General features: G+C 35.1%; 1 protein-coding gene across 1 annotated transcript in view; it reads right to left on the reverse strand.

The window, feature by feature from the left end:
- Positions 1-265: 265 nt before the first annotated feature.
- The window catches only part of CARNMT1 (carnosine N-methyltransferase 1), a 37337-nt gene continuing 15236 nt past the window's right edge, over positions 266-22366 (reverse strand). Inside the window, exons 4-8 of the mRNA XM_017667045.3 lie at positions 15395-15535; positions 14266-14444; positions 12079-12192; positions 3589-3692; positions 266-2858 (exon numbers count right to left, since the gene is read on the reverse strand). Of these exons, the coding sequence (XP_017522534.1) occupies positions 2757-2858; positions 3589-3692; positions 12079-12192; positions 14266-14444; positions 15395-15535 (640 nt within the window). The 3' untranslated portion in view covers positions 266-2756. The remainder of the gene's footprint in view (positions 2859-3588; positions 3693-12078; positions 12193-14265; positions 14445-15394; positions 15536-22366) is intronic.

A 22366-nucleotide genomic window follows, 5' to 3' on the forward strand; every position in this document is an offset into this window, starting at 1 on the left:
AAACATAAAAAAATAAAGCCTTAGGAAATGTTAAGAAAATCCTGAGAAAATTACATTTACAGTACTGTACAGTATTTATGAAAAGAATTCATATATAAATGGACCTGTGCAGTGCAAACCATGTTGTTCAAGGGTTAACTATACTCTTATCATTGACTTTATAGAAGCATTTAAGAATGGGATAACCCAAGGATTCAAAAATACATGTGATCAATTAGTTAAAATTCCCATGTCTAATTTAGATGAAATAACCAAGCAAATACTGTTTCAAAGCAATTGGAAGATTTAATATTCAAGAAAAATTAAGTCCATCATACACATTAAAAATATAGGAAATTTCATGCAGACATGAAGCTTCCAATAGTCTTTGTGGTAACTTTTATAATGAGAATTACATATAAATACATTTTATAGTTCCCAAACTTCATAATTTTCTTTATACGTTACATATCCCACCCATTTTGCTCACTTGATTAACATGCCCTAACCTGCACCTCTTCAGATTCTGGGAAAAAAAAGGCAAGCACAATGACCTATCCTCCTGCTTTATGAAAGTGAATGAGAACATCTGTGTATAGAGCTAATTTAAGAAAATTAAAAACATAAAGGCTTACACACTAGTAGCTAGGACTACACGTAAGAGAATACAAAATTAAATCCTCCAGTGATACTTTCATTGATACCACGATTTTCAAGTTCAGAATATATTAACTGCTAAGTTATAAATGAAAAAGTGATGCAAGTTGGAACATCTGGAAAACATTTATGATATGAGGGAGAAATAAAAAGAAATAACTTATTTCAGAATTAACTAAAATATAAGCTATAACTTAGAAATATAAGTAACAAAATATTATTCTTTAATATTTATTAAAGAATAAAGCCTGATAGGGAAAATTTTAAGTAACAAAGTCAACCCAACAGGTTCAACCAATTTTTGCCTCTATAAGAAAAACAAGATCATACGTTTTGATATGCACTGTAGAAAAGTACTACTCAGTGAATAAAAAGCCTTTCTAAATTACTCAAACATAACATGCAAACCTTTCCTTTCAATTGATTTTCTAAAATACTTAGCCTCCTTTTAAGTCTCTGTTATTTCTAAAAAACAGTAATTTGGGGATTTTTTCTCTTGCAATTAACTTCAAGTTTATTCATGTGGTAGGTAATGGTAATTCCCACTGATGAACATCTGCCAAGTATTGAGGGACACAAAAAGAGAAGTCATTTTTTAAGAAAAAATTCAGTTTACAGGCATCCATAATTTAGAAAGTCAAATTAACTTCATAGAATCCTTCACTGCAGAATGGGAATAAAGGCCACAAAACTCCCTTACTGTATGCAGAAAAGTCCTACTAGTAAGATTGCAAATCACATAGTGACTCCAATCTAACTGACAATAAAGGTCTAAAGATGTACAAATTTTCCATTAAATTACATTATCCTACCAGCACATTATTGAGATTGTCTACTTAATCTAAATTGCCACAGAGGCCATTTAATGCCATCAGAATCATCTGTGAAAATACTCAACAAGAATACTTCCTTTTCTCCAAGAAAAGGTTAAAACATTAGTCATCTCTACTTTCCAAACCACTAGAAACAGAATCACACATACACACACACACCCAAAATACAAAGGAAAACTCCCTCAATAAAGATCTGATAGAGGTAGAAATTTAAAGCAGCATGTACTGTTTTAGCTCCAGCTATCAGGGAAAATTATTAGTATTATCTGAAAGTACAACAATAGCTGCTGCTTACAATATTGAAGACATAAGACCACGGGCCGTAATTTATCCCTGAATTTCATACTCAAAATTTCCCCAGAGTAATACCATCATGACAGTTTTTACTAGTATAGAACTGTTTTAACAAAAGAAAGTGCTTGCTTTTGTCATCCAGATAATCTAAAGACATTATTGTAAACATCTGACAAACTCTGTTCATTTATAGTTCGAAATCTTATATTTAAAATGGGCAGATTCTATTCTTATTTCTCCAGTTTACTAGCAGTACCTTTAATAAAGGCTTCTGTGTCTCACTTAGAATGTTGAGATCTCATACATTTGAGTGATTCATGACGAGTGCATTCACAAAGTGTTCAGTTTAGTGTGGCCAAAAGATTTACTAATTTCTCAAATGAATGCATTTTTCTGTTCTGTGAGCCTATTAAATTTAGCATTTCATAAAAATGAAATGTTTATGCTTCTCTAAGTTCAGCTGAGCTAGAAAAAATAAAATCAAATAATTTGAATGATAAAAGAATAGACACATATTTTATGTATAGATTGCTTAGGAACAGAAGTCCCAAGTCCAGATGTTGCATATGAGAGAAGATCCTTAGACTCTTCTAAAAATAACATGAAATACAATGCATAATATGAAACAAAAAAGACTATTATGGACATCAATACTATTAGTCATTAATATGGCATACTTGCAATGGACAGCTTCATGAAGACACTGGAGATAGCATTTTTCCTACTGAAAGACAATTCTGGGCCTCAAGGAAAAAGTACACTTTAAAACATCTCCATTTCTACTTGGGTAGTACAAATATGTATGGCATAGTATATTTCTGAAAAAGCAATAGACATATTAAGAAAATAGACACTATTTCTAAATTTTGTTAGGAATAAGAAGGCACCACTGATTTGAGGTTGTGTCCTGTCATTGTGAAGCTGATTTTGAGTTGTTTATTTCAGCATTTGCTCTTACTTAACTTTTTTTCCTGGTGATATCACTTCAGACTGTTATTGTGGTTTACGGACCACAAATAAGACACATTCATAGTAGTATTTCATCATGGAGAGATCATTCACAGTATATGTTGACAAGACAGATTCTTTTTCCACCTGCGATGCAAATAATAACCTTAATAATGATGATGACCATGATGATAACTCTAACAAATACTGAGCACAGGTGCTGCTTTAAACATATTCTGTGTACTAATTCATTTATTACATCCAAGTACCCCCTAAGGCTGACACTATTAGTAATCCCACCTTACAAAGAACAGTTTGCTAAAGGTCACACTGCTGTAAGTGGTAAAACTGGGATTCACAGCAATGCAGTCTAACTCTAGAACTTAACTCTAAACTACTATAATATATTGTTCTCTTTAATTTTAAGAACAAATCTGTTGTTTATTTAAAAAATGAATGGAGTGCTTGTAAATAAATACAACTAAAACACAAAGTATCAGAGAACTTTATAATAGTGTATGAGACTGAACAGTGCAAAGGTACATATAGTGAAAGATATTCCTCTTACTCCCCTTATACTCCTCTCTGCTCCACCAGGCCCTAGACTACTTGGTATTTATCAGTCTACACAAGCCAATATTGTGATTAACGTTCAACTACTATTTATTAAAAGGAGATTACACCAGGGATTATAGTTTTCCAAATATACATTATCCCAAACCCTTATAACTCTAAAAGCTAACTGAGTGTTGTTATTTTCACTTTATGGATGAGAACACAGAGGTTAAGAGGTAAAGCCTATAACTACCATATTATTACTAGTCCTGTTTAAGTGCTTTGAAAGTTAAACTTTGGCAATACTTCATTCCGTCCTTACCTCTACCTGGAATCCATACTGTAGAACAACATTTTTTATATCTTCATAGCTCAGTTCTATGGAAAGCTCATTTGCCAAATTTTCAAAGTGGTACAGCAGAGGACCTATGGTTTAAAGATACTATGAATGAATTACTTGAATATAAACATGCAGTGGTAGCTGTGTCAGACTAAACTCCAAGTTGAATGGGTAGTGGATGAAATAAACGTAAAAAGTGACGAACATCTGCATGCCAAGGACATGTATCCAGACTCCTGAAACTTTGGCCCAGCAACTGACATTTGAGTGACATACACTCATGAGGACTGAGTCCCTCCAGTACACCAGTTCTGCACTCTGACTCTCCACATAATGGGCCTTATACACGTAATTTTTAAGTTATTGAAGGGGTAGCTGAATCAGAGAACACCAAGTCCTGAAATTCCAAAGGTATACTGTAATTGTAGCACCACAAGTAAATGCAAAACTGCAGCTACATACTGAATATCAAGTGAACACACAGAAGGGTCCACAAGCAGGGTAGGCTAGAGTGTGGGCAAATTACAGGCAAGGCTTCCTGGAAGGGAGAGGTGACACTAGAGCTGGTCTAAGTGCATAGTTCACATCTCAGCTCAAATGCCTATTAACTGTGTGCTTATGGGAAAGTCACTAACTCTGCCCTATCTGTTATATGACTTTAATGTGAGGTAACAGACACAATCTGGCATATAGGAGGCACTAAGAAAGTGACAGCTCTTACAACTTTTTTAATGAGTTTCCTTGACAATCTTCTCTTTACCTTTCATTGGGTTAATTATAAATCCCAGGACCAATCACCACCCCACTCCACATGACGTGCTAATCACAGGAGCTAAAAGTAATAAACAGGAAAAAGTTCCTTCTCCCAAAAGGTTCACCACTCTGTAGAATGTACTTAGGGTTAAAAAGGTTTTCTTCTTTCATCTTTTTTACCCTATATAAACCACTAGAAAAAATGACAATGAAAATGAATTATTACTTATGTTAGTGCTCTTTTAAAAAGATACAGTGATTCCCTATGAAACTACTCTGTCAGGCTTAAATTCCTGTTTTATTAGTACTAGTTAAAATGACAGCAGCTACCATTTACTGAGTACCTACTTTGCCCTAGACCATCCTGAAGCCTTTGTACAGAGCCTCAAAGCAAAATCTTTCCGGTTCTAAAGCATATGATGTTCCTGCTCCATTATTTTAAAAACCTCCACCAATATTTTATTGTATCTACATAAAGACACGCCAGTGATTCTTACATACTCGGGCCATGTTTTACCTCTACTCATGTTGTGTCCCACCTAGAAAGCTCCAACTCATGCTTTGCCCCATGCTCCAAAAACTTGCAAAAACCAAGTTTTAACATAATCAATCAGTTTCCAGCCCTATTGCTCATTCCCTTAACACAGCGTACTTTAAAACTCATTTAATGCAATGTTGCATTGCTCACTGATTATTTTAATGTAATTAACACTGGTTTTCAACTAGATTATAAACTACATGAGTAAAGGAACAGTTTTAAGTTTCTTTTAAATCCATCATAATGCCCAGCATACCACTGAATATACAGTTAAGTAACTGAGATTTTACCATCCAACAGCAACCCATACAGTTTTGATGTATTTTACCATCTATTACAAATAGTACTTGTGCGTATTTCAGATTTACCCTTACAAAAGCCATTCCTTGCGGTGGAATTTCCAGGTCAGAGAATAAACATTTTTACTGACTTGATTCAAACTGTCAAGATGCTTTCCAAGAGAGATGTAACATTTTCCCACATAACTGCAATGATAAATATGTGTTTCAACACTTTACCAAGTAGTGGGAATGTAATGGTACAATCACTTTGGAAAACAGGTTGTCAGTTTCTGGTAAAGTTTTACACACATGCATCATATGTGACTAATCAATTCCATCACTAGATACTTTCCCAAGAGAAATGAAAAGGTGTGGCCACATCAGTGTTTACAGCAACCTTATTCATAATCATAGTAATTGGGGAACAACCTCAATCAACCTCTGAATGAATAAACCAGTTTATTCATCAACCACTGAATGAATAAACAAAATACAGTGTATCCATAAAATGGAATGTTAATTTAAAAAATAAAATAAACCACTGGTACATGCAGCAATATGGATGAATTTCAAAGGCATTATGTTAAGTAAAGGAAGTCAGACACAAAAAGCAACTAACTATGATTCTATTTACATGATATTCTGGAAAAGGGAAAAACTACAGCTACAGAAACCAAAACAGTGAATACCAGGTATTGGGCATGAGAGGAAAGAACCGACTACAAAGGGGCACAAGGGAACTTTTTGGGATGATAGAAATTGTCCACATCTTGCTAAGGTAGTGGTTACATGATTATCAAGCTTCTAAAATGCATAAACTATACACTTTAAAAAGGACAAATTTTATATGTTGATTATACCTCAAAAAAATCTGCCTTAAAAAGGAAACATACAATAAGCATTTTTATTAAACAGCTTATTTGCTAATTGGTAAGGGGAAAATGATTGGCCATACATAGTTGAATTTGCATTTCCTTAAGGCTGAGTGGTTTTTCATATTTATTACCTAGTCACCCACTTTTTTTTAAAATATGAAAAGTCTTTATAATCCAGACAGCAAATATAAAAACAGACAGACTCATGTGAAAGCTGGGGAAGATATTCAAAGAAACCTCCTCACCCACTTTTTAAATGAATGCTTATGAAGTATCCAGTCTGGCTCTGGATATATAAAGATGAATAAAACATGACACACTCTTCAAGGAGTTCTTTACTTTCTCAACTGTTATGTTCCTTCATATTCTATTAATGAACTTAACAGATCGAGCAAAGATGTATTTTTTTCCTTGACCATAAATACAATGCAAGCTTATAAGAAAAAGCTGAGATAACATGAAAAAGCAAAAACCTCAAATCAAAGCCAAGTCTGATCCCAACACTCACAGATAACCACTTGAAAACTTAAATGTATCTCCCTGTAGTCTTTCCTTGATGCATCAGTACATTACATAGACAGTTTTGCATCTTACATTTCATGAAGAACATTTCTCTATTTCATTATGTCTGGAGAATAGTTATTGTATAGATGTCAAATGATTACTTACCCATTCCATAACTGTTAGAAAGGCAGGCTCAGTTTAAGTTTTTGCTGTGTATGTTTGTGCACTAATATATTTGGTCTTTGTAAATATCAACTTATTTTCCTTCATCTTCTGTAACTAATCCAACATTTCTACATACCATTCTCCACTAAAAGGAAGCAGGGGTCCTTGGAAAAAAATGGCTGATTTCAGGGGTGGGCAGAGAAAAGTACAAGATGAGCCTGAAACACCTGGTTATGCCAGAAAGAAGGACTCAAACAATGATAGAGATATGTCAAGACAACACAGAAGGCTTGATGGGGGTCCCACTTGCCAAATCTGGGACAGGTTGATATAAATCATTTATATCCTTAAGGTTCTAAAAGTTCCAGTTAAGAGAGATATTTAGACTGGATAATAAAACTTAACTTCATGCTGTTCATGAGAGATACTTATAAAACATAAAGATACAGAAAAGACTTACACAAAAAAGATATACAATTAATAACTAAAGGAAAGCTAACGTAGCTATACTAACAGGTCCGCTTAAGAGATAAGAAAGATGGCTTGCAACTGTTCAAAACAGAGCTGGCACTCAAACCTCAGCAAAATGTTTTATAAGCAGGGGCAGGGAGGTACTTGGAGGTGGGGGACTGGTGGTCACTGCCTAATCATTCTCTAAAGCAGACTTAATTAATCCCCTTTTTTTCATCCTCACTCTCTATTAGTCATATTTTCATAAATTCTGCTCCTTTCCCATTCACTGTTTTCCAGTAAATTAAAATTCTGGTCTCTTGCCTGAGTATGAACTGGAATGGGCCATAAGATAGGCATTTTGGTTATTTAGTTACATAGTGGTCAAGTGTTTCCTATATATAGATCTTGACCATACGTTTTCCTTATATAGTCCCTCATTTTCTAGGATTATTCCAGGTCAAATGGCTCTGTTCACACTGGTTCCTTTACAAAATGTACCCATCTACCCCATATTCCAAACAGCTATCACATTCTTTTGTTCCCTGTATCCCTGCCATTCTTTGTCCATGTGCTTTATATCTTTTTATGAAACTGTAAAAATGTCACAATGAATAGAGGAGATAATACGTGTTCAATCATCTACTTTTTATAGGAACTCTCTAGTTTCTGAAAGTATTCTACAGCTTTATAACACTTTAAAATCTGTTAGGACCCCTCTCTCCTTACATGTTATGAGGATCTCCCTTGGTACTTGTGAAATAACAGGAAATATGCATAGCGGTCTCTGCCCCTAGTTCCTGGCACAGAGCTCCTGAAAGCTTTGTAATTTCCTAACTGACAGGTGCACTAGGAACGTATTTTGTTCAACTATTTGGTCTTTGACTCCAGTGTCTGATATAGGGCTCCTGATACCCTTGTCGTTTCCTGAGTGATATGAGTCAGTACCAGGAGTCTTCTGGCAACTGTGGGTGGGCTCCTGAATGAGGATTGGTCACTGGAAAGACCCAACCATGAATAGAAGCTGGGAGTTTTTAGCCCTTGCCCATTCTCTTGAGAAGGGCTAAAAATGGAGTTAATTATTGGGCCATGCCTACATGATGAAGCCTCCATAAAAATCTCAAAAGTAAGGGGTTCAGAGAGCTTCCCAGTGGGTGAACACAGGGAGGTGCTGGAAGAGTGGCATGCTGGAGAGAGCATGGAACTTCTGTGCTCCTTCCTACAGACCTTGACCTACACATTGTTTCCATCTGGATGTTCATCTGTATCCTTTATCATATCCTTTAATAAGTTGGTAAACATAAATGTTTCCCTGAGTTCTATGAGCTACTCCAGCAAATTCACTGAACCCAAAGAGGGGAGTCACTGGAACCTCTGACCTACAGCTTGTTGGTCAGAAGCACAGGTGACATCCTGAACTTGTAAGTGCTATCTAAAGTGGGGGAATGGAGGACAGTCTTGTAGGACTGAGCTCTTAGCCTGCAGGATCTTACACTCTCTCCAAATAGATAGTATCAGAAGTTAATTAAATTGTAGGACACCTACCTGGTATCATACAGAACTGCTTGTTGTGGGGGGAAAAACATATTTGGTGGCCAGAAGTATCAGAAGTGATGAGTGTTTTGCATGAGGAGTTAAGGAGACATACAGGGAAGAAACCCACAATAGGGAAAAACTGGATTTTTCCCTATATAGAAAGGAAAAACTGTGGATTTTTCTTTTTAGTACTTTAGCCTGTATATTCTTCTAGATAAAGTTAGATTCACTTCACTAACTACCTGCCCTCTAGTGCCTGACACATACTTTTTACAATAAATGATACATAAATGTGTTTGAGGAGCACTGTCATGAGAAACTGAAGATCAGGATGCAAAGGCATTCTTCTGCATTTGCCAAATCACAGCTTTTCCCAAAGGACATATCTGTAACAGTTCCCTTAAAAAGCTCTCTAGCTTTCCCTAACCTGGGGAAGATTAAAGAGTACTTCAAATCCCCCCTTAAAGCATTTTGTAATTTAATAATATTCCCAACTCGGATTTCACATAATGTGGGCAATATTACCATTACAGTTTAAATTCCAAGGTATCTTTTTAATATACCATAATAGCTAGCATCATACATGAATATATTGACATTCTGGTCTGTGCATGGTTAATGTGAAATTGTCCCAAAGGAGTGACACACTCTCAGTTTACAGATAAAATTGTCTAGGACCACACAACTAAAGTCAAATTCCTATGAATGTTATGAATTTACCAGTATAAATGGCAGTCTTCTGTGGCATCCTACTGTTATTTTGTTACTGTTTTCAAATTTGAAATAATACATCCATTCACATACATTAATAGTCACTAAATGTCTACAAGTTGTCAGGCTCTGTACCAGGCAAGGAGCAAGCATTAGACTTAGAGAGTAGTAGGGGAAACAGAAATATACTGGTGCCAACACCAAAACGTGTTAAATGCTACTGGCAGATTCTGTGGGAAAGTAAAAGAGGAATACAGAATCATTAACCCAACCCAACCTGAAAGGGTCACTCAGGCCAAGTGTTAAAGAACACAGAGGAAAGAGCCCCATGAAAATAGAAGGCAAAGAGAAAGGGTCTTCTAGGTCAGACGACCGACACTTGAGGTCAGGGCAGAGATGTTTAAGAAAAAAAGAAGCTGAAATACAAGACAGAAGATCAAAAAGGGCAATGTGCACAATCCTGAAGAGTTACAAAAGCTAGAATTTTATGCAGGGGTGTGACAGGAGTAGATGTGCACATTGGCAGGATCACTCTGGTGGTTAATATGCAGAACTCAAAGGGGCGTGGAGGGTTGGAGACAACCTGGAGGCAGGAATACCCTTAAGGAAACTCCACTAGTAATCTAGGCAAGCAATGATGCAGACCCAAGCTACGGGCACTACTAGCCTGAGGTTAGGGCAATGGTTCTCAACAGAGCTGATTTCGCAGTTTGGGTTGTCAAAACTGGGGAGGAACTACTGGAATCTAGTGGGCAGAGGCCAAGAAAGCTGCTCCCCATCCTACAGTGTACAGGACACCCCTCTCCACAACCCCTCAGCATGATCCTGCCCCAAATGTCAACAGTGCCATGGTGGAGAAACCCTGGGATAGAAGGAGACTCATCAAGAGCTACAGAGAAGCTTTAAGAGATACAACCTGGAGATGGAGTATAGATGGTGAGGAAGAAGAGGGATAAAGGAGTACTTCACCCCTCTGGTTTTCTGCTTGGGGGAATGTGAGCAGGTGATGGAACAGAAAAGGCATGGGGGAAAGAGGCATGGGAATCCTTTTCTTGAGACATGTGGATTTTGAATTATCTGTGGTACATCCAAGTTGGACATAGTGGTTTGGAGCGTAAGAGAGATATTTGGACCAGAGATAGATCGGGGATTAGAAGAAGAAGAGAAGCCATGAGAATGGGTAGGAGTACCTGGAGTAAAAAGTGAAAAACAATGAATAGATACACGGAGCACACCAATATTTAAGGTAAAACTGACTGAGAGACTATTCTTTAAATGCTTTAACTTGTACACACAAAGGATTTTATTTGTAAAGTATGAACCTTCCAATCCTCAGAATTGTTTTGAAATTCTGTGGTAAGAATGGAAGCTCTCCTAGACGATCCCCTGCTAACCCATGTGCCCATTACTCCTGGTGCTCATGACAAGGCACAGCTCACACCCCAGCACTCTCCTCTCATCAAACAGTATGCTCACCAAGGGCCAACTTTATCTGTTCCAGGCAGTTAAGGCTATCACATTAACTTCTAAAAATATTAATAAACCAATAAAATAGATGTTCAAAAAGTTATTTCTATGAAGGCTATGTTGAATCCTTTGGAAATACACAAAATCTTACCATATTAATCCAGTAACTGGGGTCAAAAATATTAATCACATAAATACACAATCACGTTAATGGTAAGTTATACATTGATCCAGTAGAGCCTAGAAAGCTAACTAGTTAAGCATTTAAGGGGTTGGATCTGGGTTGTAAGCCTGTCTCTACCATACATTAAGTTCCAGGATCTTTCTGCTAGCACTTAACTGAAGACTGTTTCTTCAGTTATAAAACAGTAGTAATGCCACTTCAACATAATTGTTTTTTTTTAATTGATGTATAGTTCACATTATATTAGTTTTAGGTTTATAACATAGTGATTCAAAATTTATATGCATTACAAAATGCTTGACTGTAAAAGTACTAAGCATTTATATTCTAGCTTTAATGTCTTTTTAACATGGGTTATGCATCTAGCTAAAAAAGACAAATATATTTACCTTGATATTATCATTATTCTCCCTTTATTTTAAAGAAAGAGGATAAAACTATTTCCTGTAGACTCTGGATAGGAAGGAGCATGTTATACTCATCACCTAGCAGAAGGATGCAGTAGAAAGGTTTTTTTGCATAAATGAAATTATATTCCTATTCTTTCTTAAACTCAAGGGAGTCATGAAAGTTTTCACACCTAGTCTTTTCCCAGTGTGTATATATACTGGGGAGGCAGTTTCCACGGGCGAAGTAAGTGCTTTCCCTCAAATGTTTCATTATAGAAAGAAAAAAAACCAACACTTTCTTCTTGACAGAGACTGCTGTCTTGATGGAGTAATGGGTGGGGAAGATGAGGGAATGATTACCATCAGATTAATAATTAGTACTGTTTGAAATTATGACTGCTAGGAGACTGACCTACTATGAATATACAACTTTTGGGGCTCCCACTGCTTTTGCAGAAACTAGTAGCTAGGACTGGAGGACTGGGATACAGTCTAAAGGAAACTGTACAACATAATTATAACTCTCAAGAATGTGTGGTACTATGAAGTCACCAAATGTAGAACAGCTATAAGTACTCAGATTAATATGTAAGATTCTAATAAATACCTAGGAACTTACCTAGATTTATCCATATTCCACCTGGTTTGAGTATTTTCCATATTGTATCAATATAGTCTATTACATTGTGAGCTGTGTCTATGAAGAAACAGGTAGCAATACAGTCCCAGGTATCTATTCAAAGAAAATAAAATTACTACATTTGTAATGCTATTTTGCCTTTTCTTTTAATGAATTCTCTAAATGTACCAGTTCTTATAGAATATACTACTTCATTTAACTGCAGGGATACAGAAGCTAAACTCTCTCAATCAACACTATAATTAAGGCAACCAAATAATTACTTATGAGATACTTTGTAATTCACAGAAGTTTTTAATAATGATCTGATAATCAACTTGGAGATAATTTTTGATAGCCTGTACCACTAGATATCTTTACCTAAAGATATTTTTAAGAGATTTGTTTATCATCTATTTCCTGTCTAGCCTTCATTTACAATCAGTTAACATGGAATGACAGTCATTTAAATTTTAAATTGTTATTAGGTTTCAGAAAACCTGCATGTATTTGTTGCCAAATGAGAAACAAATGGCATCAAAATACTCAAACACCCACCAGTACTTTGGATGGTCACCTGTGTACAGGCAGGGACACAAGAGAGTAGCAGTGGGTGGGAAGCCAGCAGAGAACACTGCTTCTGGGAGGCTGTGGCCTGGCATGGGGATAGACTGTTCTGAAGGTAGGCATCGATACAAATGCTGATGGATAAAGGCACTTGATCCAATCAATCAAGGATTACCTTCACCAATCTGCTCTCTCCAACTCTGCTCGGATACTAAGTGATATTTTCCATTATTTCACTTCTGTTTTTTGAGACCTTAACTCCCTAACTTATCCCCACATCTTTCTACTTTCAGAGGACAAGTTTTCCCAATGTCAGAGTTCAGGGAAAAAATAAAAAATCTGACTATCTTCTTACTCCCCTGCTCCAATCTTCCAGTGGCTTCCCGTATCCCTCAGTACAATTCAAAGTCCTTGCTATGGCCTGCAGTTTGCTTCACCAAACCCTCTCCAACCTCATCTCCCACCACTGTGCCAATGTTCACTACACCCCAACCAAAATGACCCTCTTGCTCTTCCTTGAGCAAAACAAGCACTCTACCCACTCCCTAATCTGCCTTCCTTCCCCATTCCTTTATCTGCAACATTTCCCCCCAGATATATGAATGGCTTACCTCTCCATTTTTTTGAGGTTTTCTGTTCAACACTTCTTTAAGTTCTGCCTTGGGAAAGGACTTCCCTGATAACTCTGTATTAACAGATAACAGCAACCACTCCCCAGTCACTCTACAAGTCCTTTACCCTGCCTTATTTTTCTTCCTCACAATATTAACTTCTTCTTGCCTCTCTCTCTACTAGAATGTGAGTTTCCTGTGTATAGGGACTTTGTTTTTGTTCACTGTTCTCTTTCCAATACCTAGAATATACCTGGAACTTAGCAGGTGCTCAGTATCTGCTGAATGATCTTGCTGACCCCTCATCTTTCTATATTTTTTTCCTTCTTCCTTGTACTACCTAATCTACTCCCTAAACACACACACACACACACACACACACACGTCCCATGCCCATCTTGCCCCACCACCATCCCCATTTCTCTAATGCCTAGCTCACATGTCTTCAACAGTTTGCCAGGCTAAAGTCCAAACTTCGCAGCCTGATTATAAACATCCTCCACAATCTGGAACCAGCCAACTTTTCTAGCCTTATCTCCCATTAAATCCCCAAACCAACCTTCCTTTCCCTTCCAGTCATGCTGCTTTACTTTGTTCCTATCTTTACTCATTCCTATCTTTGTTTCTCTGCCGGTCTGGGCGTCCTTCCTCCCTATACCTTTTCTCTAACAAACATCAAGTCACAGCCTTTTCTGAACAAAGAACTCCCTCCTCACACTAATCTACTCTCATCTTCACTGCATTCTTTAATCCTTTGAACTTTATTTACATGTTGTCTTATGCTAACAGACCCAACATACTCTGAATTTCTTGATTGTGGGATCTTGTACTTCTTTTCATTTCCCATCACTGTCTTATGCATGACCTTGAAAATATTCTAAATTGTCTCTGAAGCATACTTTATAGTCTACCATCAAAATGAATGACCAAAACTTTGGTTTAGTATAAAATTAGCTCATTAAATTTAGAACATAGGACAAGAACTTTAAAATGTTTCCCTTGGACTTACTGCATTCTGAGTATATCTCCTGAAAATCTCCTGCTGTCATAGAAAAGTTAGAACGAGGAGGAAGACTGTGGGGGTCAACATCAGGGAAAAAGATGGGTCGAATCTGATCAGCTGACCTCCGGTTATTGCTAAATTGATGGATCCAGGGATAAAGCTTATATTTATTAATTTCAGAACATCTGCAAAATATGAGCATAAAACTCAGTGTTAAGTATTTTACAAAGAAAAGTCTACTTTAAGCATTAATCAGGTTGAAGGTTTACTTATATATAATTTATTAATAATTAGTGTTTCTACTATACCCCATCCAAATTACCTGAAAATGCACATATACATGTAGATGAGTAACTAATCATGGGTTAAAAGAAAAAAAATAAAAATTTCAGAGATAAAAAGATGTTGTCCAATCAAATTTTTAAAAATTTACTTGTGAACTACAAACTCAAGTAAAAAACATCCAACTATTTTTTCAAAAAATGGTATGTATGCGTCGTTTGCTACTTATTTTAATTATTTTGTACAACCCTCAGCTTTTTACCTTCACACCATCCCCTAAAACTCATACTGCCACCAAGAAAACATGTTTAAACCAGGCAGCTATTTATTTTTTCTCTAACAAACCTCTTCTGGCTTTTAAAGTAACTCTTTTTCACTACCTTCTAAAGAGGCCACGGGATCTTTAGAAGAAACTAAAGAAGTTCTGAGATCCTTCTAACTCAGACATGTCAGCATAGTTGGCCATTTTATAAGAATTCGGTTTAGGAATATAGTTATGATTGCTACACTGAACTGTTATTCCACTGAAGAATCAAAGGGGTAAAGTAGTACAATGAAGAAGACATAATACTCCTTCCTAGATCATACTCAGTCCTGAAAATCTGCACAGAAATTATGTGTTTCATAGAATGCCCTATTACTTTATGAAGAATCACTTACCCATCCTCTTTCAACATTCTGTTAACTAGGCAACTGATTAAAGTAATAACCTGTATAAACAATTTGATTTTAATATAAAAAATATCTGTGGTATGTATTATAATTAAACACTATTATCTTCAATTCTTCAAAAATAGGTAAATCAATCTGATTCTGAGAAATTACTATTTCCAGCAAAAAGTAAATTAAATACCTGTTGAGTACAAAGTTGGAAGAAAAGAGCATAAAAAAACTCCATTCATTTCCTTGACAAGCATAACCTAGCATAGCTATTTCCCAGGCCAGTCTTCCTAGTCCAGCACCAGGTACCAGAATATTTACTTTAGAAGGATCCCTGAAATGAAATAAGGCAATTATGTCCAACCCCTCAAAGAAAAGAAAAGGAAAAAAAAATAAGACAAAATCCACATTAACAACCAAAACTTATATATTCAGTAAGAAAAAACTACCTCAAAACTGACTTCTAATATTAAGAAATACTTGTAAATATCAATAAAAAATAAGGGAGGACTTATCACATGTTCAGTTAGCAAGTGAAGGTTTTATCCCCAAAATAATATTTTTCAGAATACAAGGAGTTGCCTTGTATCTGAAGACTTACGAAGATACTCATAGCTGCTGTCACCTGAACAACACTATCATGGGAAGACAAATTTATCCCAGAGAGATCCCAGTACATACAAAGAGACTGAACAAAATTATTTTATCGTATGAGACAGTTAAACAAATCTATTTCTAAATTGTATCTAATACAATGGTTTATATGACTAAATAGGTTAAATACATCACTCTTAATGTGTTAGGTGTATCTTTAAACTCTTAAGTATGTCAGTTGGCGAAAGAATTTGGAGGGGGATAATCTCATGGGGAAAATGGGAAACTTCTAATTATGCATATACAATGGCAAATATGTCACACCAAACCAGGGCTCATGACCTATACTCCTCTTATCAGCATCACACTGTCATCACAAATGACCTTTGCTGCAAGACACACACCATTCCACTTTTCAAACACTAAAAAGCTTTAGCAAAGCAAGGGCCCATCTCAAGAATTTTGGTAAACCAATACAACCCTAAGGAAACTAAAATGGTATTCTTGTAGAAAACCAAAGGAAAATGTGTATCATCAGCTGTCATCTGTCACTGAAAAGAATTTTGCTATTGTTTGTTTCACCAAATTTAGTTCATAAATCAGATCCAATTTCCAAATCTACTCCCACATATAATTCTTTTTCTATCTTTATACTACATGGTCTTTAAATCTGGAGTACTTCAAATAGCAACAGGTCTTTTTACTAGCAGCCCATATGGTAACTTTTGCATTTCCCACTTTGAAATGAAAAAGAAACAAACAGAACTATGGGCTTTTGAAAATTACAATGTAGTCTACAAATAAAGTAACATGGGAATTTGCCCACTTTTATTCAGTCTTAAGTATCTATATATGGAACATATATTTGTATAAAAGTCTTTAAGTCTATTTAGTTTGTTTCAACACTGAATTAAATATATACAATAAAGCATAAGCCAAAACTTGTTAAAAGTATTTCTAACAAATAGGATTATGATTAGTAAGATATCCTTTAATACTTGATATGGACAAACTGATGCCAAGGTACCACATAAGAATTTTCATAAAGTAAAACAGAATGCTTTCTTCTCATTCCAGATTATATACAGTATGTTTGGTGTTTAAGTTTTTAATGAACAAAATGGGCATATCCTCTTTGTTCAGACTTACCTATATTATCTAATAAGAATGTACATATTTTTTATATTAGAATTTGAAATACTCCTACTAGCTATAGAATACTGTGCTACCCCTTGTAAAAGGACCTGTTACTAGGGCATCCCGTCCAGGCCTTACTCTCTCATTTTCAATTTCCTATCAAACCCACCAAAACCTTTACTCTCCCAGAATTACCTCTTTACTTTGCTGAGTTCCCATTTGCCTAATTAAAACATGCATTTTTTTCAAGAGGCTGTTCTCACCTTAAGATTTAAAACAAAACTAAAGCAATGCAACAAAATGTAAAGGATTGGGAAGTAAATTTGTATTTAAACCTTTACAAATTAATCACTAATAATTTCTGAATGGCTGATGACCTGAGTAAATAATTACCATGCACAAATTAGAAATTACGCTAACCTAAAGGAAAGTTGTGTTAATAATGGTACCAACAATTATTTTGTTAATTTGTGGGAAGTTAATTTTATAACTGCTATTATCAAAATCTCTCTAAACCGGCCCACAGAACTCTCTATCCCCACCTTGTGGCAGGAAGTTTCTGTATAAAACTACTAATTAAAAGGCTGTCATCAAGCCATGGAAGCCAAAACTGTATAAAAAGCCTTATCTTAGGAGTTAACAGAGATTATTATCTACAGATCTATCAGTTACTTTTATTATGACAAAAGGGATTTCAGTGAGCATATAAAAGGAAACACATTAAAACAAGCTGTCTAGAATTTTAAAAAATGAACAAGAATCAAGCAATGAATGAAAGAAGATTGAGATGTTTTTTCCCCTATATTTTTGTTCTTAGCTAGATTTTTCCCACTGGGTCTTTACTATTATAAGGGATATTAACAGTATCATGGGAAATCCCTTAATTATAATATGTATGAAATTAAGGCCCTGTAAAGGCACTTTCTGCCATGTATCCACATATATATAGGGCATTTTTATGAAGGTATTTCTGTGAAGGGTAAGAAAAATATAAATCTAAGTATAGAACTTTATGGTGAGGTGACTTTAAACATGGCTAAAACTTGAAAAAGCAGAAACAGAGGCTCAGTAATCCAATGTTGCCTGATTGACAGTCATAGCAAAAATAAGCAAAGAAGTAGAGAAGCAGTACATTTTCTATAAATGTGATACCCTAACAACAGCAGGAATAGTTTCAACAATTTATCCAGACAAGTAAGAATGGAGAAGAGACACATCTGGAAGGCCAGAACACAGACCCCTGTTTGTCTCAAGAGGCCATGGATCACATTTGGACCACCCTTTTTTGTGTTCCAGCTGCTTTACCAGAAGTAAATATTGTGGAGAGAAGCTTCCTTTATAGTACACAGAATGATTTTTGCATTGCAGTTACAGATTAGCAAATTCAAACACAAAATACTTCTCTTTTGTCAACGTAACGACACTTAGCTGACCCCTGGTGGTTGTATGAACAACTTTCAAGCACCAAAAGTGTTTCTGTTTGAATCAGAGCAATTCACTGTCCAATACAGTGAAAGCCTCTTGTGGCTAATAAACATTTAAATGTGGCTAGTCCTAACTGAGATGTGTTGCAAAGACTTGGTATAAAAAAGTAATGTAAAATAGCTCATCAATAATGCCACATACTGATAATATGCTGAAATAATAATTTAGATATACTGGATTATATTTTATTAGTAACTTCACCTGTTCCTATTTGTTTTGTGTGGCTATTAAAAAACTGAAAATGACATATGGCTTGCATTACATTCTATTGAACAGCGCTGCTCAATACAGAAAAATCATAAAAACAATTCTGAGCAAAACCAATTGTGAAATGACACCATAAACCATTACATGAACTTTTAGAACATACAGAACAATACAATGCATTGTTTAGGAATATATAAATGTAGTTATGTGGGAAGGTAAGATTAGAATTAAACTTAGGTTACCTCCTCTGGAAAGAGAAGAATGTGCTCTGTGTGGTTTGCAGGGCAGTTTCAACTGTATCTGTCATGTTTCTTTTAAAATTTGTTTAGTTTTTAAAAAGCTGAAATAAATATGGCAAAACTTCAAGGTTTAATAAAACCAGGTGTTCAAATATTTCTTATTCAAAGTAGAAAATGTGTAAAAGATCTGGATTAGTGCTAGCTCCTTCAAAATATGATCTCAATTTACTTCATCCACTCCCAATGAAGAACTCTTAATTATCAGCCAAACAATTTCTCACCAATTCCAGAAAATACTTTCTCACCTTAATCTTTAGAGCTCCTACACACCCACAGAAACTCAGCTGAAATTACCACCTAATCAATGAAGTCTCCCAAATATCCCAGGCAAATCTTGAACTTGTTTCTTGATGCTTCAGTACTTTACACTTCTGTTGTACTTTATGTACTAAGTTCTTCATCACTCTGCTTCTTTCTGATCCATTTAATAATACAGGGGTCAGCAACTATGACCCACAGGTCAATTATCTGTTTTTGTAAATACCATTTTATTGGAATACAGTCATGCCTATTCATTTATATACTGTTTATAGCTGCACTGCCACAACAACAGAGCTGAGTAGTCCCCAGAGTCCACACTGCTCAAAGCCTAAAATATTTACTAGCTGGAAGCTGGACATTTAAGTTTGTCATTCCCTGTCGAATGCATCTTGAACCTCTTTCTTCATCAGTACACAGAGCTTCCCTAATCCGTTCTATGACTAAGTATCCCACTGCATGATTATATACCATAATGTATCAAAATCTACTAACTAAGGACATTTAGACTGTTTCTAATCTTTTTTTATTATAATGTGAAAACTAATAGTGGTATAAATAGTTTTCCATGTACAAGAAGTCTGTATGTTGAATTGCAATAGTCAAAAGAAATGCATTTGAATTTTGTTAAATATTACTAAGTTGTCCTTCCTGGCAAGATTTTACTAATTTATTCTTTCATCAGCAACATATTCCTCACACTTTTAGTAAGTTATACAACTTTCAAATCTTTGCAATAGGTAAAAAATTGCATTAGTGTCATTTTAACATTTGTATTTTCTTATGAGATTGAGCATCTTGTATCTCTTTTTCTGTTAACTACAGTATTTTTCTACTGGGTTACTGGTCTTGAATTGTTTTTCCACTGAGTTATTACTGTAGATTTTTAAACACTTAAAATCCTTAATTTTAAGAGCTGAGATCTTGATTTGAAAGATATCTGAAATACATACTTGTCTGGTCTAAGAGGCTTTCAGGATGAGGGAGAAATCTATTTTCAGTTTGTAAATACTCAGAATATTCAGCAGTCTACATTTCCTCCATTTTCTCTTTTAAAATGGTTTCCTTTAGCTAAGAGAATCCTTTCACCAATTTAACTTATATTCTTTATTTTAACATAAGTGGAAAAATGCTCCTTTAAAGCTCAACATATTTCTTCCTAATGACCAAGTATAGAAAAGTATGTACAACTAGTCAATAGTATACTAGTATCTTCTCAGAGTAAAATGCAGAGACATAATAGATCTCCCACCCACCCACACAAACAAAATACCATTTCAGATTCTTCTAAAATAGAATGGGTTAATGAAATTAAGATATTAAAAAAAAATACAGTCCAGAGATTTCAGGATTCCGAAGAGAGTATGATTCTATGTGGTTGTGATTTCTTCTTTCAGGTAGGACTCGAATTTATGAATCTTTCTTAGCAAATATAAACTTTACAGCACTAGTTTCTTAAACATTTAAATGATTAGACGGTCAGTTGAAAAATTAAAAATTATCAATACATCAAAATGCATCTACATTAAATGCATCTAATTTAATTAAACATTAAAATACAGAATGCCCCTACCCCCACCTCGGTCTGCAGTGCTTACAAGCAACAGTTGGTTGCCATCAGCAATGACAGCAAATATAAACTTGGGAAAAAAGCTTAAAGTAACCACATCTTTATGAACTGGGCATGGAAATTCACTGTTGTCTGGCTCTGAAGGGCAAGTGGCTTTCACCTGGAGGACTTTGAAGGGGAGGGCAGTGTTCAGTCTATCAATTGAGAAGTTATTATGCCTATGTTCATATTTGAGAAAACAGTTTAAACCCTGAAATCATACTTTAAGAAAAAAATTATATTGTTAATTTCAATAAACAACTGCCTTTATATCCTTTGAAACATTTTACATTTTAAATGTGAAGTATTTTACCTAATCAAAAAGATTTAATTATACTTTTATTTTAAAATAACCTATTAAAATCACTGAGTTAATTCATTCTTTTCTTACCAGTCCACATTCTGTCAATAGCAATAATGTATAAGTAACAGTAAAATAATATTCTGTGCAAGTTCAGTACCTTTAACAATGACATGCCCTTTTAGTATAGCTAACACTGTCATGCTGATTGGATACCATGATAATATACATGATTCAATAATGTTTAAAGTGCTAGGAAAGATGTTGACATAAGCATTTGACACTCAGCCTTCCAAATATACTGTAACTGGCACATTCCTACCATATAGAGTCTTACCTCACAATCTACTTTCCAGAAGCAGATATTTTGAATTTTGAAAAACACCTACATGACTTACATATATAGAGGTATCCTTTATGTTTATAGAAGCTATTAAACTATTATCTGTACTTTTATAGAGCAGAGCATTGAATGTATATACATGGAGAGATTAAACATGGTTATGTTAATACAACCTAAACCAATCTACATATTCAAGACAATCCCTAACAAAATCATATCAGCCTTTGTCATAGAAATGGAAAAGCTGATTCTGAAATTCATATGGAACTGCAAGAGGCCCCAGATAACCAAACATTCTTGAAAAAGAATAAATGGAAGGACTCATGTGCCTGATCTCAAATCTTACCAAGCTACAGAAACTGAACAGTATAGTACCATAAGAGCAGACATATATATAAACCATTGGAATAAAATAGAGTCTAGAAATAAATCCTCACATATATGGCCAATTGATTATCAGTAACAATGCCAAGACAACTCATTGAGGAAAAGGATAGTCTTTTTAACAAATGGCACTGGGAAACCTGTATATTCACACATAAAAGAATAAAGTTACTTACCTGATACCATATACAAAAATGAACTCAAAGTGGATCAAAGACCTAACTAAATTCAAGAGCTAAAACTATCAAACTCTTAGAAAAAAATATTGGGAGAAATCTTCAACATTGGAAAGATTTCATGAATATGACATGAAAAGCACAGGCAACAAGAAGAAAAACAAAGTTGGACTTCACTGAAATCATAAAATTTTATATATCAAAGGTCATCAAGAATATGAAAAGACAACCTATATAATGGGAGAAAACATTTGCAAATTATACATCTGACAAGGGATTAATACATGCCACCCCAAGAATCAAAGATCACACAATCTTATCATTAAAAAATCTTCAATTGAATCATAATAATTAAAAAAGCATGAAGAAATA

This window comes from Manis javanica, chromosome 2 (assembly GCF_040802235.1).
Source record: "Manis javanica isolate MJ-LG chromosome 2, MJ_LKY, whole genome shotgun sequence".
NCBI lineage: Eukaryota > Metazoa > Chordata > Mammalia > Pholidota > Manidae > Manis > Manis javanica.